The 26,677-nt window shown below is 48.6% G+C and overlaps 1 protein-coding gene across 1 annotated transcript in view; it reads right to left on the bottom strand.

Annotated features, from left to right (window-relative positions):
* LOC137540944 (deoxynucleoside triphosphate triphosphohydrolase SAMHD1-like) overlaps nt 1-26,677 on the bottom strand; it is a 372,279-nt gene that overhangs the window by 304,161 nt on the left and 41,441 nt on the right. The window contains exon 3 of the mRNA XM_068262118.1: nt 20,956-20,989. Coding sequence (XP_068118219.1) covers nt 20,956-20,989 — 34 coding nt within the window. The remainder of the gene's footprint in view (nt 1-20,955; nt 20,990-26,677) is intronic.

Here is a 26,677-nt window from a genome sequence, read left to right as displayed (position 1 = left end):
CCTGCAGTGGCAACTTACGGCCTGAGAAGAACAGCACAGGAAGGAGAAAGAGAATTTGGATCTGACACCAGGCAGTTCATTGAGAGAGATTTCTATGTAGATGATGGCCTCAAATCCTTCTCAACACCTGAAGAAGCTGTCAGTCTCATAAAACGAACTCAACAGCTCTTGTTGACTGCTAATTTAAGGCTTCACAAGATTGCATCTAATAGCAGTGAAGTAATGAAGGCTTTCAATCCAGAAGATCATGCTAAGGATTTGAAAGATTTGGACTTGGGAGTAGATGCCCTACCCACACAAAGGAGTCTCGGTCTTCTTTGGAATGTAACTTCAGACACATTCACCTTTCAGGTCTCTGATACAGAGAAGCCATTCACCAGACGAGGAGTCCTGTCAACTGTCAATAGCCTTTACGATCCCCTAGGCTTTGTGACACCAGTTACTGTCCAAGGGAGATCCATACTTCGTCAGCTTACTGAGAGAGTCACAGATTGGGATGCCCCTTTGCCAGCAGACCTACTGCCTAAATGGGAGAAATGGAGAAACTCCTTGAAGGCTTTGGAAGAACTTAATATTCCACGCTGCTATTCACCCACTTCACTTTCAAAAGGTCAGAGGAAAGAGATTCACATCTTCTGTGATGCATCCACTGAAGCTATAGCGGCTGTGGCTTATCTCAAGATCATAGATCCCTCTGGAAGATCCCATGTTGGTTTCCTACTAGGAAAAGCCAAGTTAGCTCCAAAACCTGTTCATACTATTCCAAGATTGGAATTGTGTGGTGCAACCCTAGCAGTCGAAGTTGCAGAATTCCTGCAAAATGAAATGGACACTGAAATTGATCAGATTAAGTACTACACTGACAGCAAGATTGTACTTGGCTACATATGCAACAGTGTAAGAAGATTCTACGTGTATGTGGCTAACAGGGTGGAACAGATAAGAAGAATCAGTAGACTTAAACAATGGAACTATGTCCCGACTGATTTGAATCCCGCAGACATCGCCACAAGGTCAGTGCCAGCAGCTGCCCTCACGCGAACCATTTGGTTTTCAGGGCCCAAGTTTTTAACAGATCAGTCTTCCACAAACTCAGAAGAAGATATTGATTTCCACTTGGTGGATCCAGATACTGATCCAAAAATCCGCCCTGAAGTTATAACATTGAGTTCCAACATCTGCTCAAGAAGAAACTTGGAGGTGAGACGTTTTGAACGTTTCTCTACCTGGAAAAGATTGGTGAGGACTATAGCAAGATTAAGCCATATTGCACAGAGTTTCCGCAAGCCCAATCAGACATCATCCTGCCATGGATGGCACACCTGCAAAGAGTTACCCAATGCATTAGAGTATGAGAAGGCAGAGTTATTCATCATACGTCGTGTGCAAGAAGAGGTCTATGCAGACGAGATCAAGTGTTTGAGAGGCAATAGACCAGTCTCAAAGAGTAGTCCGCTATTCACACTGAACCCAGTAATCGACAATGAGGGTATGCTTAGAGTCGGTGGACGTCTGAATAAGTCCAACCTGCTAAGAGGAGAACAGAACCCGTTGATAGTACCAGGAAACCACCATCTGGCAACTTTGATTATCCGGCATTACCATGAGACGGTCAGACATCAAGGAAGACATTACACAGAAGGTGCCATTAGAGTTGCAGGGTTCTGGATAGTTGGAGTGAAAAGACAAATAGCCACGATCATTCACAACTGTGTCAAATGTCAGAAGTTAAGAGGTAGACAGCAGTATCAGCAGATGGCTGACCTACCCGCAGACAGACTGAGCGAAGATGCACCCTTTTCATATGTCGGGATTGATGTATTTGGACCATGGACAGTAACGACCAGAAGAACCCGTGGTGGTCAAGTCAACAGCAAAAGATGGGCTGTAATGTTCACTTGCTTAAGTGTAAGAGCTGTACATATCGAAGTGATTGAGTCTATGGACACTTCAAGTTTCATCAATGCTCTTAGGAGACTTCTCGCACTAAGAGGTCCTGTGAAGATGTTGAGATCGGACTGTGGCACTAACTTCATTGGTGCGTGTAGAGAGTTACAGATAGACCGACAACAAGTTGGAAAGTATTTGAGTGATCAAGGTTGCGTGTGGAAGTTTAACCCACCACACTCTTCACACATGGGCGGAGTATGGGAACGCATGATTGGCATGGCAAGGCGAATACTGGATTCAATGTTGCTTGATGTGAGTTCTTCACGCCTTACCCACGAGGTGCTCACCACATTCCTTGCTGAGGTTGCAGCAATAATAAACTCAAGACCACTGACTGCCGTATCCACAGATCCAGAATTTCCGACTATCTTAACTCCAGCTACATTGTTGAGCCTGAAAATTGGACAGATTCCAGCACCAAAGGGTATCTTTGATGAAAAGGACATGTATAAACGTCAGTGGAGACACGCTCAATACCTTGCAGATCAGTTCTGGGACAGATGGAGGAAGGAATACCTCACACTTTTGCAAGGACGTAAAAGGTGGCAAACCCAGAAGCCCAACTTAAAGGAAGGGGATTTGGTCCTGCTAAAAGACCAGCAAACTCACCGGATCCAGTGGCCAGTTGGACTTATTACAAAGGCCATTGCCAGTGATGATGGAAGGGTCCGAAGTGTGGAAGTCAGGATCGTGAAGAATGGGGACTCAAAAACTTTCCTCAGACCAGTCACTGAGACTGTCCTTATTATGCCTGCTTCTAAAGGTTCTGATCCAGTCTTATGTGAGGGAGTCACTCAAGCCCCTAACATAGATAACCAATAGACTTGAGAAGGCTAGGTTAAGAATGCTAGATAGCATTTTACTCCATGCAGTGTTAAAAAGAAAAATAATTGAGTAGTGGTATCTCACGATACCAGGCGGGGAGTGTGCTGCCACGCAGCCTCTTATTTTCTAGCAGTTGTGATTTCATGTTATGTTACAGTTATTTAGTATCTTCCTTACACCCCTGCTGTTTCTTGCTAGTTGGTAGCTCCCACCCCTTCTCTTCCTGCTGTAACTCCATTTTGCATATTTGTTATGTAGAGGCTGCAGAGTTAGGGAGCTGTGTAACTTCATTGGAAATTTACCTATGAGAAAGACTATGAAAAAGCCTGATGTTTGTACCCTTTATTACCTTGAAGCATAACGAAGCATTGGAAAACACCTCAGGAGTCTTTATTCATTGAGTAAGCTGCCTGTTAAAGCGTTATTAACCTGCTGCACACATCCATACAGACTGGGTCTACAGGAGCTTGTGGCAGGTACAACAGATGCTGAGACAGAACAGACATCACACAGCAAGCGATGGTGGGGGAGATTGAAGCGCTCCTGCATCTTGGCGAGTGCCCCCGAAGCAGTACTGGAATTTCTGCAATGTTTGGCCACTCGTCGCACCTTCAACAGAAGATCGGCCACGCCTGGGTATGTCCTCAGGAACCGCTGAACTACTAGGTTCATCACGTGCGCCAGACAAGGGATGTGTGTCAGCTTAGCCAACCTTAAAGCGTGAATGAGATTACTCCCATTATCACACACAACCATGCCCGGTTTCAGGTCCAGCGGTGCCAGCCACAAATCCGTCTGTTCCTTTATTCCCCTCCAAATTTCCTCCCCTGTGTGCTGCTTATCCCCAAGGCAGATCAGCTTCAGCAACGCTTGCTGACGCATGCCAACAGCTGTGCTGCACTGCTTCCACGATCCTACTGCTGCTGGGTTAGCGTTTCCGGATGAGGTACAGCTTTGAGATGCGTTGGAGGAGAAGGAGTCAGAGAGGTAGGTGCTGCTGTTGTTATCCAGTGGGAGGGACGGCGGTGCAGCTGTTTGCGGCGTGGGCAACACCCGCGCCGTAGCAGGTGAGGAATCGCTGCCAGGCTCCACAAGGTTCACCCAGTGCGCGGTAAGGGAGATGTATCGACCCTGGCCGAACGCACTCGTCCAGGTGTCAGTGGTGAGGTGAACCTTGCAGGCAACGGCATTCTTCGGGTTATTTTGCTGACCACGTACTCATGCAACTCAGGCACTGCAGAGCACGCAAAGTGGTAGCGGCTGGGAACCACGTAACGTGGGATGGCCACTGACATCATGCCCTTGAAGCTGTTTGTCTCCACCACTCGATATGGCAGCATTTCACAGGCCAGAAGCTTGGCTATGCTGGCTGTTAGTGCCACGGCCCGGGGGTGATTTGCTGGCAATTTCCTCTTGCGCTCAAACATCTCCGAGACAGACAACTGAACCGTAGGGCTGCACACTGAAGGGCTGTTGATTGTTGTGTTTGATGAAGACTGGGAGACCTCAAGAGCACTATTCCAGAAAGTGACAGTGTCAGCGTCGTCTGATGTTTGTGAATGTTGTTGTGAACCACGCAATGGCTGGGCTACTGCTGCTGCTGAGGAGGGTCTGGTGGTGAGTCTGGTGACCCCAAGGGAGGCAGTGTTGCTGGTACCCTGTCCTGGCGCCCACAGAGTGGGATGTTTGGATACCATGTGGCGGGTCATGCTGGTGGTGGAGAGGTTGTTAATATTTTTCCCCCTGCTCAGGCGGGTCTTGCACACCTTGCAAATCACCATGGTACCATCCTCACTGCAGTCTTCAAAGAAAGGCCAGACTTTGGAGCACCTGCCTTGCTGGCGATTTCTGTTTGCGCCTCTTTTGCGTCTCACTTGAACTTCCACGCTTGTGGTGCCTGAAATTTCGTGCCGCCTACCTTGTGGCACAAGGCGAACTCGTGCAGCAGTGGGTTCTTCAACAGACTCATCTGTGCTGCTGCTACGACGGCGATGTTCTCCTTCACATATAAAATCTGGGTCTCTGTCAACATTGTCCATACCCTCCTCCTCTTCCATCTCCTCAAACTCGTCATATGTGATTGTGGGCCGCTGCCGTGGAGTAGAGCTCCCCAGAACAACCTCTGCGCAGCTCACTCCAACGTCGTCTTCCAGATCTTCTCGGCCGACCTCCTGCAATTGAAACCCCTCCTGCCCAACTTGCTCTGGGATTTGGGTTTCAAAGTCCTCGGACTCGCCTTGCATTTCAGTGCGCGGTGCATTTCCCACACTAAATGGTTGTGAATCCGGGCACAAAATTTCTGGCTGTTCCATTGACCTTTGAAAGGTGGAAGTTTGTTGGGCTGGGAATAGCTCCTGCGAATACCCCATTGTGTCCTGAGGAAATTCTTCGGACTGGTTATTTGGCAGTTGTGTGCGTGGTGTCGCTGCCGGTTGTGTCAGCTTTGTGCCCACTGGCTCCTTGTAACTGGCTGAGGACTCGGACCTCGTGCGTGATGTGCTGGTGCTGCTTAACCCACTGCTGGACGCTTGAGAGGTCATCCAATTAATTATCTGGTCCTGTTCTTTTGGATTTGCGAGGGTTGATTTCCTGGACAACATGGGGCGGTATTGAGTGGGTTTTCTTCGGTGCTCCACTGTGGCCTGTACGTGAACCGTCAGGGGAAACACCTCTTCCCTTGCCCCTCCCTCTTTCACAGGATTTCTTCTTCATTTCACTTATCCTTAAAGTACACGCTGACTGGCAGCAGTACAGTGGCAGTACAGAAATGCTATACAGTGGGTGGTGAGCGGTGTACTACTATTCCCAGCAGCGACACAGAGCACAATGCTATACAGTGGTGGGTGAGCGGTGTACTACTATTCCCAGCAGCGACGCAGAGCACAATGCTATACAGTGGTGGGTGAGTGGTGTACCACTGTTCCCAGCAGCGATACAGAGCACAATGCTATACAGTGGTGGGTGAGCGGTGTACTACTGTTCCCAGCAGAGACACAGAGTGGCAGTAAACACAATGCTATATAGTGTGGCTGAGCGGTGTACTACTGTTCCCAGCAGCGACACAGAGCACAATGCTATACAGTGGTGGGTGAGCGGTGTACTACTGTTCCCAGCAGAGACACAGAGTGGCAGTAAACACAATGCAATACAGTGGTGGCTGAGCGGTGTACTACTGTTCCCAGCAGCGACACAGAGCACAATGGTATTCAGTGGTGGGTGAGTGGTGTACTACTGTTCCCAGCAGCGATACAGAGCACAATGCTATACAGTGGTGGGTGAGCGGTGTACTACTGTTCCCAGCAGAGACACAGAGTGGCAGTAAACACAATGCTATGTAGTGTGGGTGAGCGGTGTACTACTATTCCCAGCAGCGACACAGAGCACAATGCTATACAGGGTGAGCGGTGTACTACTGTTCCCAGCAGACACACAGAGTGGCAGTAAACACAATGCTATACAGTGGTGGCTGAGCGGTGTACTACTGTTCCCAGCAGCGACACAGAGCACAATGCTATACAGTGGTGGGTGGGTGAGCAGTGTACTACTGTTCCCAGCAGCGACACAGAGCATAATGCTATACAGGGTGAGCGGTGTACTACTGTTCCCAGCAGAGAGACACAGAGTGGCAGTAAACACAATGCTATATAGTGTGGGTGAGCGGTGTACTACTATTCCCAGCAGCGACACAATGACTGGGGGACCCTGGCTAGCCTGGCTGGAGAGAGAACTACCCTGCTTGCCTACCCAAAGCTAAACCCACAGACAAATGGCGGAGACATGACGTGGATCGGGTATTTATTTACCCGAACCACGTGACCCGTTCGGCCAATCAGAGCGCGTTCGGGTCCGAACCACGTGACCCGTTCGGCCAATCACAGCGCTAGCCGAACGTTCGGCCATGCGCTCTTAGTTCGGCCATATGGCCGAACAGTTTGGCCGAACACCATCAGGTGTTCGGCCGAACTCGAACATCACCCGAACAGGGTGATGTTCTGCAGAACCCGGACAGTGGCGAACACTGTTCGCCCAACACTACCCTGGAGCCCGCTCGGGGCCATTTTGTGGGAGCTGGAGGGGTGGCAGCATGAGGGGAAAGCCTTGGCCCCAGTCGGCGGGGTGAGGGGAAGTTCCCCCCCTCTCCCTCACCTCGGGGCTCTCCCCTCTGCGCTCCCCTCCAGCTAGATACAGTGTGGGCAGTGGGTAGCGGGCAGCGGCGGGCAGATACATACCTTCTTCTGTGCGATCCACCGCAGACTCCTCGCTCTAGCGGCTGACGTCACTTCCGGAAGTGACGTCCCTTCCGGAAGTGACGTCAGCCGCTAGAGCGAGGAGTCTGCGGTGGATCGCACGGAAGAAGGTATGTAGCTGCCCGTCCGCTTCCCACACTGTACCTAGCTGGAGGGAGCGCAGAGGGGAGAGCCCCGAGGTGAGGGAGAGGGGGGAAACTTCCCCTCTCCCCGCCAACTGTGGCCAAGGCTTTCCCCTCATGCTGCCACCCCTCCAGCCCCCACAAAACGGCCACGAGCGGGCTCCAGGGAGGGGAGGGGCCCGCTCTGAAATTCTGCAGGGGGGCCCGGTGGGGCCTAGTTACGCCCCTGATGGCCTTGTCTTGGTAGGTTTACAGTTGTGCCATACTCCTTCCATTTCTGAATGATTACTTGAACAGTGCTCCGTGGGATGTTCAAGGCTTTGGAAATCTTTTTGTAGCCTAAGCCTGCTTTACATTTCTCAATAACTTGATCCCTGACCTGTCTTGTGTGTTCTTTGGACTTCACGGTGTTGTTGCTCCCAATATTCTCTTAGACAACCTCTGAGGCCCTCACAGAGCAGCTGTATTTGTACTGACATTAGATTACACACAGGTGCACTCTATTTAGTCATTAGCACTCATCAGGCAATGTCTATAGGCAACTGACTGCACTCAGATCAAAGGGGGCCAAATAATTATGCACACACCACTTTGCAGCTATTTGTTTGTAAAAAATGTTTGGAATCATGTATGATTTTCGTTCCACTTCTCACGTATACACCACTTTGTGTTGGTCCTTCATGTGGAATTCCAATAAAATTGATTCAGGTTTGTGGCAGTAATATGCCAAAATGTGGAAAACTTCAAGGGGGCCGAATACTTTTGCAACCCACTGTATATACACACCTTTTTCTGTTTATAATATTGTTAATGTGTACGTGATTTTAAGGCTATTTATTCTATTACAAATATATAAATTATTCTATTCATGTTATTTATAGTGAAGTATTTTAAGGATTATATATATATTATTGTTTATATGTGTGTAATGGTGTTTGTGCAGTGGGGATTGTCAGGAACAGGCCCGCGGCACGCCTGCGTATACGGTTCCCGACTGCGGGTTTGACCAGACTGAGAGGGGAAGCAGCCTTAGTCAAGCTAAAACAAGGCTGGGACCCCTCAGAACACCTCTCACTGCCACCACTAGCGGTTCGCTAGACACTTCCACTCTGCTGTCGAGTCCTCAGCGCGCACTCCGCGTTTTCGTATTTGGGTCAGCTTTGCGCTTAGGCCAAATACGGGAACGCCACGCACCCACACACACACACAGTTGCAATCTTACACTGTCGTGAAGCAAAGACCCACTAACAGTCGTTCCGAACGATACTGTTAGCCACTCTGCTGTCGCTACTCGCACTGGCGTTGTTCGTACGTTGGGTCAGCTGCGCGCTTAGGCCAACGTATGACAAACGCCCCCACACACAATGCAATTACAATTTCATACGGTAGTGTTGCTCAAGCGTACAGTTAGGCATGAACTTATACACGGTTACACTTCAGTCTCTTCTAGGCTATGAGTGTTAGTTTAGTACGGCAGAAGTCAAACTTATTAAATAATAATTTAATATTCTAGAAAAACGTAGAACAATGCAGAACTTAATATATACAAAAAGATTACAAAAAACAAAGTAAAAATAGTTACAAGATAAAAGTTACAAAGATAACACACCAAGCAATTTGCTTACCAAAAATACAGGAATCCAGATAGAAGAACCTTGGACTTTGGTGGACGGACACAATTCTGATTAGACCAGGAGTTCACTAGCTTGGGCCAGGAGACCGGCTGCCACTACCGTCAGAAGAGAACTGATTTGAGGTAGATGTCCCCTGGTTTTTATAATGAAATATTCGCCTCGAGGCTGTAAGCCTGTGTGGACGGGGGGAAGCTAGATTTAATTACATCCTCAGTCATAATTGGATCTCCAGAGATCTAACATCCACCTGCGAAAAATGTACAATAGCCCACATACATGAAAAGACTTCCAATAGATGTCATTTACAGGGTATAGCTTGCACCTCCAGCAATAATTCAATTTCCTCACAATGAAATAGTGTTTAACACACATGCCAACTTTTGGTGCAGCTACTCTTCCTGACTTAGCCTACAGTTCTTCACTTCCTCAACAGAAGTGTAAATGTTTCAAGTGTCAAGGACTTCAACACACTTTACTTCTGCCATTGTCTTATTACCCAAGCATTATTAACTGAAGTCCTCTTTAGATGCAAATGTAGGTCTTTGAAGTTCCCTGACTATGTCCTGATTGGTATAATGGGACAATAGGGCTTCTAATTAGCTCCCTGCTCTCAGAGGAACTGAGGGTAATTGTATTCCACACTGTCACACAGACAAGTACAGCTTCCCCCAAAGCCAGATGATGACCCATACATACGCATCTGAAGTACACAGCAGTCAGACAGGCAAATGAAAATATTATCCTTACATCATAAGCACCCCAGTATATTCCTGACACGCCCCCTCTTCCAAATGGCGCCGGCAGATGATTCTAACGAATCGTCCTGCCAAAGCCGACACTGACGGCCGGGCCTGGGGGGGTAATTCCTTAGCTCCAAGCTACAGGACTGGAAAGCTAGGTCAGGTTGCTGCAATGTGTCATTGCCCCTGACAACCTGACGTAGCCAACCAGGGGAATGAGGGTCAGTGACAACCGTGAATTCGCGACTATAGAGACAGTGCTGCAGCTGGGGGAGGGTTCCAACCGTCGCTACACGCACTTTCTCTATAGTGGCAGGAGCTATCTCTCGGTCCCTTTGGGGAACGATTCTCTGCCGGGCTGCCTCCTCCACTTCGGACAGTTTCGAGGGAATAACTTCCCAGAACCCTCTCAGCCCGCCCTTCCCAGCTGGTGACCTGCTGGCTAGCCCCCTGAGCTCTTCCAGGCTGCTGTCAAATCGAACAGCCCCAGAGAGCTCAGGGCTGCCTGTCACACATTCTAGGAAGGCTGCAGACGGAGAGGCTCCTGGGCCCTCCAGGCCAGGTTCCGGATTGGATGTGGCTGACCCAGCAACATTTGCCACTTCAGTGGACAGTCCCTCTGCTGTAGACTCGCTAGCGCTGCGGGTTACCACTGCAGCGGAGGGAGCGTCCACATTACACGTATCATAAACCACATCACCTTTGGTCTGGAAACCATCTGAAGGGGAAGGATCTGGCCTAGTGCCATCTGCCCCTTCAGTGGACAGTCCACCTGCTGCAGCCCAGCGAGCGCCGCTGGTTACTCCTGCAGCTGATGGAGTGTCCACATGACACACAGCATTATGTAGTACAACACATATGACATCAGCATTATCAGCCCTACATATATTGTCATTTGGGACATCACATAAAACATCCACATTATCGGTATCATTACACACATTGCTACTCAGCACTTCACAAGTAGCATCAACAGTTCTTGCCTCGATCGCCTCGATAGTCCGTGCGTCATAAATGACCTCATCAGTTTCTGCATTCTTGGTATCAACAGGTTCCATTCCAGGCCTAGGCACTGGAGACTCACTAGGGCTGGCTCCTAGCACACAGTCCATAGCCCCTGGGGCCTCGCCAGCATTCCCCACTTGCACAGCATTATCCAACAGTGCCTTGCAAGAGTCCTGAACTTCTGCTGGGGATGCAGGCCCCACAGGGTTTGGGGTAGGCTCATACCGGGCCACTAACCGTCCCAGGTCAGTACCCAGCAAAACGTTGGTGGGGATTTTGTCAGTTACCCCAACTTCTTTCAGTCCGCTGCCGGCCCCCCAATCCAGGTGGACCAAGGCGGTGGGTATTGCTGGGGTGACACCCCCAATTCCTCTGACAGCAATCATTTTCCCAGGTATGTACTGCTCCGGGTTCACAAGCTGGGGATGTATGAGAGTCACTTCTGCTCCAGTGTCTCTCAGCCCAGTGGCAACTGTACCCCCAACCGTGACAAGCTGCAGATTCTCTGCATAGCCAGTGGCATTCCTGGTAGCACACAGAGCAGTTGGGACTTCACGGGGGTTTGAGGCCTCACTGGATTTTGGGGCCTCCCTCTTCCTCTCTGGGCAAGTCGTGCTGATATGACCCACCCTGTCACATACAAAGCATTTCCGAGTGTCAGGTTGCTTGAATCCAGGAGACAGCGGTGCTTGCCTCCTCTGGGTGCTGGGTGAAACAGGTTTAGCCATCTGTTCTCCTCTCCAGCTGGGCGTAGTAGTCCTCCGGGACTCAGGTGCTCTATGGGCGGTGTAGGCATCGGCCATTTCCGCAGCCTCATCCACTGTCTTTGGTTCTCGATCCAGCACAAACAGCCGGACCTCAACAGGACAGGTGTGTAGGAACTGGTCTTTTATCATCAGCTCCTGCAGGGCATCCAAGGTTTTAACTGACAGTCCTTTTAGCCACTGCTGGAAGGCAGTGCGCAGGTTGCAAGCATGATCCAGGTAGCTGTCATTAGGACCTCGCTGCACTGTCCTGAAACGTTTTCGATACACCTCTGGCGTGAGGTGGTATCGTGCAATGATGGCTTTCTTAATTGCCTCAAAGTCTGTTTCTTCCTCCTGGGGGAGACTCACAAACGCCTCCAGGGCCTTGCCTCTCAGCCCTGGTGTGAGGTATCTTGCCCACTGCTCACGGGGCACCCCATACTGCCGACAAGTCCTTTCAAACCCCTGTAGGAAAGTGTCTATGTCAGAGTCCTTGTCCATAGCGGGGAACTTATCCAGGGGGATTCTGTGGACTCGCTCACCTTCGCGTTCTGCGGGTCCAGCAGACCGGTTCTGCTGCTGAAGTTTAGCCAGCTCCAGCTGGTGTTGCCGTTCAGCTCTCCCCTCCTCTGCCCGGAGTCTGTCCCTCTCGGCCTGGAGTCGCTGGGCAGCTTGTTCCCTCTCTGCTTGCCGATGTTCCAGAATCAGCTTTAGGCGCAGTTCGGGATCAGCCGAGTTCAATAGCTGTAGATCAGCTTCCAGAGATGTCATCTCTGTGTTCGGTGGATCATCCAGGACATCGTCTCCCCTCGCATTCTGTGGCGGGAGCGATTCCTCCTCTGGCGTGTCGTGAGCTGCATCCGCTGACGTTGAAGCACGGGCTTGCTCTGCCTCATCATACTCCTCGAGGGCCCGAACTAACTGCTCCTTAGTCTGGCCGCTCACCGTCTCGATGCCTTTGTGCTCACACAGGTTGAGTAGTATTTCTTTGCTTTGCCTTGCATAGCTGGTTGCTTTCTGAGCCATCGTGTTGCAAAAAATAAAAAGACAAAAAAAAGGGGGGGAGGGAAAGCAAAACACCAAGTGTGTATCTTTGAACAAAAAAAAACGTATATAGATTCTGCACTGAGTAGACTTCTGTAGGCTAGTTGCTTCTAGCAAGCTTCCAGCCTTTAGTACTCAGAATAGCGAGCTAAACTGCGTACTAATGTACTAAACGATGCCACCACTGCCAGCCAATTATGTCAGGAACCGGCCCACGGCACGCCTGCGTATACGGTTCCCGACTGCGGGTTTGACCAGACTGAGAGGGGAAGCAGCCTTAGTCAAGCTAAAACAAGGCTGGGACCCCTCAGAACACCTCTCACTGCCACCACTAGCGGTTCGCTAGACACTTCCACTCTGCTGTCGAGTCCTCAGCGCGCACTCCGCGTTTTCGTATTTGGGTCAGCTTTGCACTTAGGCCAAATACGGGAACGCCACGCACCCACACACACACACAGTTGCAATCTTACACTGTCGTGAAGCAAAGACCCACTAACAGTCGTTCCGAACGATACTGTTAGCCACTCTGCTGTCGCTACTCGCACTGGCGTTGTTCGTACGTTGGGTCAGCTGCGCGCTTAGGCCAACGTATGACAAACGCCCCCACACACAATGCAATTACAATTTCATACGGTAGTGTTGCTCAAGCGTACAATTAGGCATGAACTTATACACAGTTACACTTCAGTCTCTTCTAGGCTATGAGTGTTAGTTTAGTACGGCAGAAGTCAAACTTATTATGTCCTGATTGGTATAATCGGACAATAGGGCTTCTAATTAGCTCCCTGCTCTCAGAGGAACTGAGGGTAATTGTATTCCACACTGTCACACAGACAAGTACAGCTTCCCCCAAAGCCAGATGATGACCCATACATACGCATCTGAAGTACACAGCAGTCAGACAGGCAAATGAAAATATTATCCTTACATCATAAGCACCCCAGTATATTCCTGACAGGGATGGTTAGGGTTAGGCACCACCAGGGGGGTGGTTAGGGTTAGGCACCACCAGGGGGGTGGTTAGGGTTAGGCACCACCAGGGGGGGTCTTAGGGTTAGGCACCACCAGGGAGGTCTTAGGGTTAGGCAGCACCAGGGGGGTCTAGGGGTTAGGGATAGGTACAGGGAGGGTTCTGTGTGAGAGTAGGGTTAGGTATAGTTACAGTACAATATACACCACCAGGGGAGTTTTAGGGTTAGGCACCACCAGGGGGGTCTTAGGGTTAGGCACCACCAGGGGGTCTTAGGGTTAGGTACCACCAGGGGGTGGTTAGAGTTAGCCACCACCAGGGGGTGGTTAGGGTTAGGCACCACCAGGGGGGTGGTTAGGGTTAGGCTCCACCAGGGGGGTCTAGGGGTTACGAATAGGTACAGGGAGGGTTCTGTGTGAGAGTAAGGTTAGGTGTAGTTACAGCACAATATATGTAATATATACAATTTATTACATTATGTATATTTAAACAAAGAGGGGGTCTAGGGGTTAGGGATAGGGATAGGGAGAGATCTGTGTGAGCCTACAGTTAGATATAATTGCAGTAAAATAGCTGTAAAATCTACCATTTTATTACTATGCTTAATAGAAGTGTAAATATCATTTTTTTGTTATAGACGCTATTTGACGTTTCATTACAGAATTCGTTTGTTGTTATAGATGGTATTTTGCCATTTAATTTCCGTTAACCGATTTAGCACTACATTTTTTGTTTACAAGCTATAAACGAAAATGATTGTTTTACATTACAACCTATAATTTCGGCTATACTCCGCGCCCTTTTTTCCAGGCGCCCTTTTTTGATATACGCCTAAGGGGCACCTGTAGCTACCTATGACATGCAAAGGAAGAGTAAGAGAAGTAAGAGAAGTAAGAGAGAAGTGACCAGGCTAGTCAGCACACTTGCAGTTTGGTGTGGGTTTGTAGGTTCACGAAGTCTAGAGTGCCAGGACTTTAATGCCAATAGGCTTCTGTGCGGAAAATACCCGTTCTGTGTCTCAGCGTAAGACTTCCTGCTGATCGGCATAGGTAGGAGTGGTGGATACTTTTCTTTAAACTTTTATCAGCGCTGAGCAGTCAGAGGCAAATCATGCCTCCACTACTACCCTCTTGATGAACGACTCAACGTGTTTGTTGGACCACTATCACAATGGTCTAATACGCTTGTGGGGCGTTCAAAGGGTTCTCCTCACCACTCAACCATACACAATCTTCAGTAGCTGCTCCTCTTGCTTCAGCATATATCAGGTTACCTCAGAACAATAACACTAATCATAGCGCAGTGTGTATATTAAAATCACTTAATTCATTCAAAGTATGCAGTCACATTCTTCTGCATGGTAACACAGGCATAGAGTTGTGCCAGCGGGCTCTCCCACGTGAAGCACCAGCCACAGCTCTACCTTCTCTATCCTGCTCTTCCACCGTGTTCCTTTGTATATTGATAATTGCCCCATAAGCATAATAGACCATTGTGATAGTGATCCAACAAACCCGGTGAGTCCTTCACCAAGAGGGTGCTGGGGTAGACACTTGACAGACAACCTATTGGGCCAATCCGAGTACGGGGATCAGTTCCTTTAACCTCTTACCGACCGCGTCACGCTGATGGGTATGGCAGCGGCGGCAGCCCCAGGACCTCCTACCGCCGATTGGCGTAAAGTCCTGGGGCCCCCTAATGCAGGAGATTGCACGCAGGCTGCGCGCGCATCTCCTGCTTGGGGGGGCGGAGCTCCGCCCCGCCTTCAGTCTCCGAGCGGCTATTGCCGCTCGGGAGACTGTTAGACGGCATGATCGCCGTCTATTTACGTGTACAGCGATGCGATCGGCAGCAGCGCTGTACTGGGGACAGCCGTGTGACACGACTGTCCCCCTGGGGGACAAGAGAGCGATCAGCTCTCATAGGCAGAAGCCTATGACAGCCGATCGCCATAATTGGCTGGCTGTGGGGAGGGAATATATTTAAAGGAACATAGTTTTTTTTAATAAAAACAGGAACAAAAACATTTGTAAAAAAAAAAAATACAATCTGGGGGCGATCAGACCCCACCAACAGAGAGCTCTGTTGGTGGGGAGAAAAGGGGGGGAATCACTTGTGTGCTGTGTTGTGCGGCCCTGCAGCTTAGCCTTAAAGCTGCAGTGGCACATTTTACTAAAAATGGCCTGGTCACTAGGGGTGTTTAGCACTGCAGTCCTCAAGAGGTGCACTGCAGTCCTCAAGCTGGTGCTCAGGGCGGGAGGAGTGGAGCCACGTTATGTTGTTAGCGTTTGCTATGCTGCAATTTGGCAGCATAGCGTGTGCTGAGTTCCCGCTCTCCGATTACGCACGCTACTCTGCCAATAGCACGCGTAGCATGCAGGGACACTAAATCATGCCTCCCAACATTTTGAGATGAGAAAGAGGGACACTTAAGCCATGCCCCTACCACATCCCTGATCACGCCCCCATTACACCCCTAGTCATGCATACCATAAAGATTTCATAAGAAAAATATGTTGTTTTATAATTCAAACCACACTGGTCCTTTCTATCCTGGTTCATTTTCCTTCATAATAACACTTTAAAAATTAGTAATATATCAATTTAAAGGATGGGAATAAAGTTTAGAGTCAAACACATTTTTCAGTAGAGAAAAATATATATTTACATAGAAAGAGGGACAAAGTCCTGAAAGAGGGACAAATGAGGAGGAAAGAGGGACAGAGGGACAGGGCTCCCAAAGAGGGACTGTCCCTCCAAAAGAGGGACAGTTGGGAGCTATGCTAAATTAAGGGTCTCTGAATGTTTTACTAGCACGCGTAACAGCAGATAGCTCACACTGTTACGATATGCTAAGTTTAGTGGATCAAACCCAACTTCCTGTTGTGAGCACTTAAGTGATAATTGAGTAGTAGTGGATAGCTCGATGCCCCCAGCCCCCCCACCTTCTCCAAATGCAGAGTAGATAGAGGAGTATCCTGACAGGTTAGAGCTCCTCCTTCCACCTGTCCATCATTTTTGGACTCTGGATTTCCACAGCATCCCTGTTTATGTGAACCACCATCATTTATGTGACATTGATTTGCACATACCTGTGGAAAACCGTGAGGGAGTGTTGGCATGCAGAAGTCACAAGGCTTGGTGGCTGTCAGACAGGTGAAGTGAGCGCAGCAGCAAGAGAGGTAAGTAAATAACTACACTGCTGCCACTTACTCTGCATTTTGCATGAGGGAGGGTGTTAGTAAGCAAAAGAATACTATTTGGGGGAGGGAGGGGGACACAGGGCTTCTTAGTACTACAGTCTTGGAGGCACACATGGCTACCCGATACTACCATCTAAGGGCCTCATGTGTCTACCTAATAAAACTATATGAGAGCCCATGTGGCTTCTCAGCATTATCTTAAAGCACACATGGTCGGAGGCAGTAAATTTGGGCGCATGAGGCAGGTCGGACAAAAAGGGCGCCGCCATTCACTCCCATAATAAATATCGTTTAATGGGCGCCCAACAGGAAAAAAGGGCGCCAGAGAAAAATAACGTTTTAAAAGCGGCGCCCGGAGACTTTTAATGTTTTATAACTGCTTCTCATGATTACACATTATTTAATGATTTATAATTTTTTAAACATTATTTTAAAACGATAACCAGTACAATATTTTTTAAAACATTATTTCTAAACGAAAAACAGCACAATATTTTTTTAAAACGTTATTAATGCTTATCACAGGGGGGTCTTAGGTTTAGGCACCACCAGGGGGGTCTTAGGTTTAGGCACCACCAGGGGGAGTCTTAGGTTTAGGCACCACCAGGGGGTCTAGGGGTTAGGGGCAGGTACAGGGAGGGTTCTGTGTGAGAGTAGGGTTAGGTATAGTTTTAGTAAATTCTTATTAATGTTTTATAAAACGTTATTATACATTTCACTTTTTAAACAGGGAAGATTAACGTTTTTAGAGTTGCCGATTTCATACACATTAATTAATGATTTATAACTTTATAGAACATTACTTTTAAACGAAATATAGCACAATTTTTTTTAAACATTATTCATGCTTATCGTTTAAAACCCTGCGCCCTTTTTTCTCGACGCCCTTTTTTAACGTACGCCACATGGTCGCCTCATACTATTATCTAGGGTCTTGCATGGTAACCTATGATATCCGTGGGCACATTAGAAGTGAGAGGGAGCCAGTAATCAGGAAGTAACAAGACAGGCAGAGTACGCGCGGAGGTGGAGAGTTGGATGAGCTACATTGAACTTTGCTGAAGACTGAAGAACCAAATTGAGGACTAGCACTGGCCAGAGAGGCAATTAAAAGCTTCTGCTGTGCTCTGCACATGACAGGCCAGGACTCTGGGGGGGCATATGCATACTTCACTTCGCCTCTGCTGTTCAGTCCTCACGGACGCAGGGACTGTGGGGGGGCCATATACACACTGCATTCTGCTGTCGCCTCTGCCCATCGCTCCTCACGTACGCTGACCTTTTGCCTACATTCGGACCATTCCTTCCCACACTTCTGGAGGAGAAAAATTGCATCTTATGGTCTGCAAAATTTGGTATTTGTGCCTCCAGTCAGTACTTTTCAAGATGTATCTTCCATATGTCGGGGTTCCTTGAAAAAGCTTATGGAATTTCAATGACTTCTTTTATAACTTTTTAGGGAAATTGTGAAATACCAGCAAGCAACTACTATCAGGAAACAAAAAGCTTCTTAGCAGAAGCCTAAAGATAACAGCTTAGCTGCAAAATGTAAACATCTGATGAAAGGCAGCAATTACTCAACAATAGCAAAAATTACAAATACACAACAAGGTTTCCAGGTAACAACAAAACTTCCCAGGTGTGGTTGGCAGGCAGTGTTACTGCCATAGTTTCTCACCAGTCAGGTGAGAGAGACAAAATTGTCTAAACAGTAGCTGAACTGAAAAGTTATGGGCACTGTATTCTGTTAGTATAGGATGCCCCCTGGCCCCCTCACCAACATTGTCTTTAATTTAGACACACCAGACAAGAGTCTAGCTTTTGCTTTTAGAAAGTGACTCAGAAAGCAGACACTGCTCCAGAAGCGGCACACGACGTGTACCACGTCACTCTCACACTTCCTCCTTCTGGATTGAAGGAGGAAGCGTGGGAGTGACGTGGAATACGACGTGTGCCGCGAATGGAGCAAATCAGATCAGATGGCCACATGGGTATGTTAACCTCCCTCTCTCGCCGTCACCGCTGTCTAATTTAAATGTTGATTCTGAATAGCTATGAGTATGTAGCTACTTGAGAAGAGCAACACTACTTACACATACCTCCCAACTGTCCCTCTTTTGGGAACCCTGTCCCTCTTGCCTCCTCATTTGTCCCTCTTTGGGAACTCTGTCCCTCTGTCCCTCTTGCCTCCTCATTTGTCCCTCTTTCAGGAGTGATGTCCAGATCAGTAGTTTAAATATATGTATTTGCTACTGAAAACGTGTTTAATTGACTCTAAACTTTATTCCCATCCTTTAAAATGATATATTTCTTATTTTCAAATGTTAATATGAAGGAAAATGAACCAGTATAGAAAGGACCAGTGTGGTTTTAATTATAAAATAACATTTTTTCTTATGAAAGCTTTATGGTATATGTGACCAAGGGTGTGCCAGGGGCGTGATTAGAGGTGTGGCAGGGGCGTGACTTAAGTGTCCCTCTTTCACGTCTTAAAAAGTTGGGAGGTATGCTTACAAGTGCCCAGACGATGAACTGGGCAGCTATGCACATAGATAACATCAACAACTGCTACCTCTTGCCTGTACGAACTGCAATACACAAGCGAGTCAGCACCATCTTCAGCTACTTAAACCGAAGATGGTGCTGACTCATTTGTGGATTGGGATTGGAAGACATTCGAGTGTGCAGGAGTTCCTGAGTCATAGCACGTCATTACCTTCCCATAGTCTGTGCTTGCTACACACTGTATTGTACTCACTACAATGGCATCTGCCGACACCTGACTGCTGTGATTTGGCAGATGCTGAGGCGCGATCAGGAGGAGAGGGAGGGCCAGCCACAGTGATCATGCTGAGGTGAGTCACACAGCACACGCTGACTCTCTGTGGGCTAGAGAGTCTTTTCACCATGGCAAGAGAAGCCACTCAGCTCTTTTCAGAAACAGATATCAGGAAGTGGCAGGAAGGTAAAGAGACTGGGTTACATGCTGATGGGGGCCCTTAGCCACGGCTGCAGCAGCAGCAGGCACGTAAGAGAGACCGGATTACATGCTGATGGGACCCCTTAGACCCTGAATGGGGCCCTAATCAGCTGCTTGTGGTGCTTGGTTTATAATCTGGCTCTGCTTCTTGCCTCCTCGCTGTCTCCACTCGCACCGAGGGCAGTGGCACAGTTGCCAGGATCTCTAAAAGACAGGAAGCAGTCCTACCCTACGCGTGCCAGCAGCAGCATTACTTGTTGTTACGCGTTACTCTGCCTTCCTCAGATGACGCCGCTGCATGCTGGCACTCATATTTTTATGTTTAAGGTAGTAACTATGCAAACCGGGCAGAGGAGCATGGGCAGTGCTTCTTCTCGGGTGATTGACAGAATCCCTGCCGCTGGCCACCCCTTGCACCAGCATCTATTATACATAGAAGTGTTGCAAGAGATCTGCATAATACATTTACAATTGTATGTGCAAAATAGCGTAGTAAATTATAAATAAATTAGCACAATCATATTTAAAAACCAAATCCATATCAGGCGTACCATTGTTGTATATAACCTCCTGGGCGTTAGGCACACAGGAGGGTTTGCAGCCGACAGTCCCCCATTATAATTGTAAGTGATCGGATAGTTGTAATATCTTCAGCTAGCACTAGGCTAGCTAGCAGTGGTGGCCGGCATCCTCAGATTACTTCTTCTGATCCCCCACGATCGCCGCTAAATACATTACCCAGCCTGGATCCAGCGATCGGTGCAACCTCCCCGGACAGCTCCGCTCTTCTCTATGGGGAGGATCGCACATGACCCATAGAGAGGACCGGAGATGTACAGGGAGGTTGCACCGATCGCTGGATCCAGGCTGGGTAATGTATTTAGCGGCGATCGGGGGGGATCAGAAGTAATCTGAGGATGCCGGCCACCACTGCTAGCTAGCCTAGTGCTAGCTGAAGTTATTACACTTATCCGATCGCTTACAATTATACTGGGGGACTTCTGGGGACAGCCGGCGGTATGCCCAACACAGTCTCGGGCATACCGCTAAGGAGGTTAAAAGTCCACATTACACTGATTTCAATAAAAACATGGTTTCACTTAAAAACATTGCTCAAACTCCTAATAATATCAATACTTTCATCTTAAATTAAATGTGTTTACTTGGTAACCGCATACTAGATCGTCAGATCATTTTTAGCAGTATACCCTACAGACATTTAAATACAATGCTTAGTATGCTCATTTAAAGTGACAGCACTCTCAGCAAAACCATTCATTGATGTCTCACTGCCCTTTGTGCATCTTTTTTACACCTGTCAATCCCCAATGTAAAAAGGACAGGTGCACCTGGGGAAAAGGGAAGAAGGACAATGGCTGTTGGCAGCCGTAGCTAGCTACCATGGTTGTCCCATTGCAGTAATTATTAGTTCCAAGACAAACAATGACTCTCTGTGGGTTAGTCTTACTTCTAAACACGGATAACTTACCAACTGCAGAGGGGAAGGGGTGGTGGATAAATTCCTGAAATGAATAGATTAAATTGGCACGGTTACAACTATATGAAAGTGACAAGTAGGTAGTTAGGTGGAGATTTCTACGCCCTCCTTCAGACCATTTAAAGATAATGCATTAAATTTAAAAATCCAAAAGCTTTCTTGTTCACATAGTTTCTTATATCTCATTCCAGGCCGAAATGACGGGACCCGGTACCGGTGGACAGAGGCAGCAGAGGACAGCGGCGTGGGAGCGATCCAGGCCGATGGGGCTGGAGGAAGCCCAGGTATGTATAAAATTGTTAGTTAGTGCGTCTCTGGGTCTCTTAAAGTCACTAAGTAAAGGTATGGGGAGCACAGAGCTGGTGTAAAAATATGTAATTTATTAGAAATACATTAACCTAGTACAAGGCCTATAGACAAACGGATGACAGACAACAACATATACCCTCCCATAAAAACACTACTGGGGCAAGCTAACTACTGGGATAATTGCATAGAACTGGAGTGCACTCCTTTTGAGTACAAATGCATGCATCAAATTATTCTTCAGGCCCAGAGTAAGGCTTGCATCTAGGTCAGCCCAGAAGTGGTCCGAAGACTATTGCACATCAACCCGTGTGTATATGTGGCTAATACACGCCTCTACATAGATATGTGTACGCTCTCATTACAGACACATATGTGTCTAACCTCAACCGCCGTAGAACACAAGCCAGGTTTGCACTCACGTAACCTTCCAAGATAGCGGGCTGCCGCTGGACTCCTGGACCACACTGTCACAGACAGGCTTCACCGGTCTCCCGGCATCTCACAGCAGCATCGCAGCCTCATGCCAACGATAGGGATGCTCATTCGGATTCCACGGAAATGCAATTTCCGAAATTCCGATCGGAAATTGCATTTCCGCATCGGAATGCGGAAATCGGTAATGCAAGTGTGTTAGGCGGATTTCCGCCGGAAATCGCGGAGATTTCCGCCGGAAATCGCGGAAATTCTGCCCGACTTTAACATCGATTTTCTCAAAAACTATAAGGTCTTTTTGAAAACTTTTTTTTGCATCTTATTCAGAAGATTCAGTTTAATAAACCCTGAAAATTTGGTGTTTCTAGGACTTAAGGGGGATTTGCTATTAACTGCTAAAGTCGGCGGATTTTTACTGTAATGTAAAATGCAGAAAATCCGCATCTGCCTATTTTCTGCATTTTACATTACAGTAAAAATCCGCCGACTTTAACGGTTAATAGCAAAGCCCCCGTAAGTCCTAGAAACACCAAATTTTCAGCGTTTATTAAGCAGAATCTTCTGAACAAGATGCAAAAAAAAGTTTTCAAAAAGACCTTATAGTTTTTGAGAAAATCGATGTTAAAGTTGGACGGAATTTCCGCGATTTCCGGCGGAAATTCCGCATTGGAATGCGGAAATTGGTAGCGGAAAGCGGAATCGGTATTTGGCAATGGCGGAATGCGGATTTACCGCGGAATCGGAAATTGGCATTTCCGACCATCCCTAGCCAACGATCGTGCGCCGCACTGGCCGCGGTAAAAGGGGGAGGAAAAGAAGCAGAGGCCTCTTTTACCAAGGCCAGTGCGGCGCACAATCGTTGGCGTGAGGCTGCGATGGTGCTGTGAGATTCCAGGAGGGATGCATTTGGACTCAAAAGGAGTGCACTCGAGTTCTATGCAATTATTCCAGTAGTTAGCTTGCCCCAGTAGTGTTTTTATGGGAGGGTATATGTTGTTGTCTGTCATCCATTTGTCTATAGGCCTTGTACTAGGTTAATGTATTTCTAATAAATTACATATTTTTACACCAGCTCTGTGCTCCCCATACTTATACTTCCTTGATATTGTGACATTTTATGGGTGAGACGAGCCCATTTGGGTTATATCCCGTACCCCTAATTTATTAGCTCTTTAACCACTGGAGGACCATAGTCTTTTCGCCCCTTAAGGACCAGAGCCTTTTTTCCATTCAGACCACTGCAGCTTTCACGGTTTATTGCTCGGTCATACAACCTAGTGTTGGGCGAACATCTAGATGTTCGGGTTCGGGCCGAACAGGCCGAACATGGCCGCGATGTTCGGGTGTTCGACCCGAACTCCGAACATAATGGAAGTCAATGGGGACCCGAACTTTTGTGGTTTGTAAAGCCTCCTTACATGCTACATACCCCAAATTTACAGGGTATGTGCACCTTGGGAGTGGGTACAAGAGGGAAAAAAAATTTAGCAAAAAGAGCTTATAGTTTTTGAGAAAATCGATTTTAAAGTTTCAAAGGGAAAACTGTCTTTTAAATGCGGGAAATGTCTGTTTTCTTTGCACAGGTAACATGCTTTTTGTCGGCATGCAGTCATAAATGTAATACATATAAGAGGTTCCAGGAAAAGGGACCGGTAATGCTAACCCAGCAGCAGCACACGTGATGGAACAGGAGGAGGGTGGCGCAGGAGGAGAAGGCCACGCTTTGAGACACAACAACCCAGGCCTTGCATGAGGACAAGAAGCGTGCGGATAGCATGCTTTGTACCACCATGCAGTCATAAATGTAATAAAGATAAGTGGTTCAATAAACAGGGACCACGCGGCAACGCTAACCCAGCAGCAGCACACGTGATGGAACAGGAGGAGGCGCAGGAGGAGAAGGCCACGCTTTGTGAGACACAACAACCCAGGCCTTGCATGAGGACAAAAAGCGTGCGGATAGCATGCTTTGTACCGCCATGTAGTCATAAATGTAATAAAGATAAGAGGTTCCATAAACAGGGACCGGCAACGGTAACCCAGCAGCAGCAGCAGCAGCAGCAGCAGCACACGTGATGGAACAGGAGGAGGCGCAGGAGGAGAAGGCCACGCTTTGTGAGACACAACAACCCAGGCCTTGCATGAGGACAAAAAGCGTGCGGATAGCATGCTTTGTACCGCCATGTAGTCATAAATGTAATAAAGATAAGAGGTTCAATAAACAGGGACCACGCGGCAACGCTAACCCAGCAGCAGCAGCAGCAGCAGCAGCACACGTGATGGAACAGGAGGAGGCGCAGGAGGAGAAGGCCACGCTTTGTGAGACACAACAACCCAGGCCTTGCATGAGGACAAAAAGCGTGCGGATAGCATGCTTTGTACCGCCATGTAGTCATAAATGTAATAAAGATAAGAGGTTCAATAAACAGGGACCACGCGGCAACGCTAACCCAGCAGCAGCAGCAGCAGCAGCACACGTGATGGAACAGGAGGAGGCGCAGGAGGAGAAGGCCACGCTTTGTGAGACACAACAACCCAGGCCTTGCATGAGGACAAAAAGCGTGCGGATAGCATGCTTTGTACCGCCATGTAGTCATAAATGTAATAAAGATAAGAGGTTCAATAAACAGGGACCACGCGGCAACGGTAACCCAGCAGCAGCAGCAGCACACGTGATGGAACAGGAGGAGGCGCAGGAGGAGAAGGCCACGCTTTGTGAGACACAACAACCCAGGCCTTGCATGAGGACAAAAAGCGTGCGGATAGCATGCTTTGTACCGCCATATAGTCATAAATGTAATAAAGATAAGAGGTTCAATAAACAGGGACCACGCGGCAACGGTAACCCAGCAGCAGCAGCAGCAGCAGCAGCACACGTGATGGAACAGGAGGAGGCGCAGGAGGAGAAGGCCACGCTTTGTGAGACACAACAACCCAGGCCTTGCATGAGGACAAAAAGCGTGCGGATAGCATGCTTTGTACCGCCATGTAGTCATAAATGTAATAAAGATAAGAGGTTCAATAAACAGGGACCACGCGGCAACGGTAACCCAGCAGCAGCAGCAGCAGCAGCAGCAGCACACGTGATGGAACAGGAGGAGGCGCAGGAGGAGAAGGCCACGCTTTGTGAGACACAACAACCCAGGCCTTGCATGAGGACAAAAAGCGTGCGGATAGCATGCTTTGTACCGCCATGTAGTCATAAATGTAATAAAGATAAGAGGTTCAATAAACAGGGACCACGCGGCAACGCTAACCCAGCAGCAGCAGCAGCAGCAGCACACGTGATGGAACAGGAGGAGGCGCAGGAGGAGAAGGCCACGCTTTGTGAGACACAACAACCCAGGCCTTGCATGAGGACAAAAAGCGTGCGGATAGCATGCTTTGTACCGCCATGTAGTCATAAATGTAATAAAGATAAGAGGTTCAATAAACAGGGACCACGCGGCAACGGTAACCCAGCAGCAGCAGCAGCAGCAGCAGCACACGTGATGGAACAGGAGGAGGCGCAGGAGGAGAAGGCCACGCTTTGTGAGACACAACAACCCAGGCCTTGCATGAGGACAAAAAGCGTGCGGATAGCATGCTTTGTACCGCCATGTAGTCATAAATGTAATAAAGATAAGAGGTTCAATAAACAGGGACCACGCGGCAACGGTAACCCAGCAGCAGCAGCAGCAGCAGCACACGTGATGGAACAGGAGGAGGCGCAGGAGGAGAAGGCCACGCTTTGTGAGACACAACAACCCAGGCCTTGCATGAGGACAAAAAGCGTGCGGATATAGCAGCAATGCTTTTTGCCGCCATGCAGTCATAAATGTAATACAGATGAGAGGTTCAATAAACAGGGACCGGAAACGCTAAACCATCCCAGATGTTCATCGGTCATGTTACTTGGTTGGGGTCCAGGAGTGTTGCGTAGTCGTTTCCAATCCAGGATTGATTCATTTTAATTTGAGTCAGACGGTCTGCATTTTCTGTGGAGAGGCGGATACGCCGATCTGTGACGATGCCTCCGGCAGCACTGAAACAGCGTTCCGAGTCGACATAACGCTGGCTGCCGGGCAAGCCAGCACCTCTATTGCGTACATTGCCAGTTCGTGCCAGGTGTCTAGCTTCATGCCCGGTTTCAGGTCCAGCGGTGCCAGCCACAAATCCGTCTGTTCCTTTATTCCCCTCCAAATTTCCTCCCCTGTGTGCTGCTTATCCCCAAGGCAGATCAGCTTCAGCAACGCTTGCTGACGCATGCCAACAGCTGTGCTGCACTGCTTCCACGATCCTACTGCTGCTGGTGCTGGGTTAGCATTTCCGGATGAGGTACAGCTTTGAGATGCGTTGGAGGAGAAGGAGTCAGAGAGGTAGGTGCTGCTGTTGTTATCCAGCTGTTTGCGGCGTGGGCAACACCCGCGCCGTAGCAGGTGAGGAATCGCTGCCAGGCTCCACAAGGTTCACCCAGTGCGCGGTAAGGGAGATGTATCGACCCTGGCCGAACGCACTCGTCCAGGTGTCAGTGGTGAGGTGAACCTTGCAGGCAACGGCATTCTTCAAGCTTCGGGTTATTTAGCTGACCACGTGCTCATGCAACTCAGGCACTGCAGAGCGCACAAAGTGGTAGCGGCTGGGAACCACGTAACGTGGGATGGCCACTGACATCATGCCCTTGAAGCTGTTTGTCTCCACCACTCGATATGGCAGCATTTCGCAGGCCAGAAGCTTGGCTATGCTGGCTGGCTGTTACTGCCACGGCCCGGGGGTCATTTGCTGGCAATTTCCTCTTGTGCTCAAACATCTCAGAAACAGACAACTCAACCGTAGCGCTGCACACCGAAGGGCTGTTGGTTGTTGTGTTTGATGAACACTGGGAGACCTCAAGAGCACTAGTCCGGAAAGTGACAGTGTCAGCATCGTCTGATGTTTGTGAATGTTGTGAACCACGCAATGGCTGGGCTACTGCTGCTGCTGAGGCGGGTCT

Source organism: Hyperolius riggenbachi, chromosome 12 (genome assembly GCF_040937935.1).
Source record: "Hyperolius riggenbachi isolate aHypRig1 chromosome 12, aHypRig1.pri, whole genome shotgun sequence".
NCBI lineage: Eukaryota > Metazoa > Chordata > Amphibia > Anura > Hyperoliidae > Hyperolius > Hyperolius riggenbachi.
The sequence above is the reverse complement of the archived record's forward strand: the minus strand, read 5'-3'. Positions and strand labels throughout refer to the sequence as shown.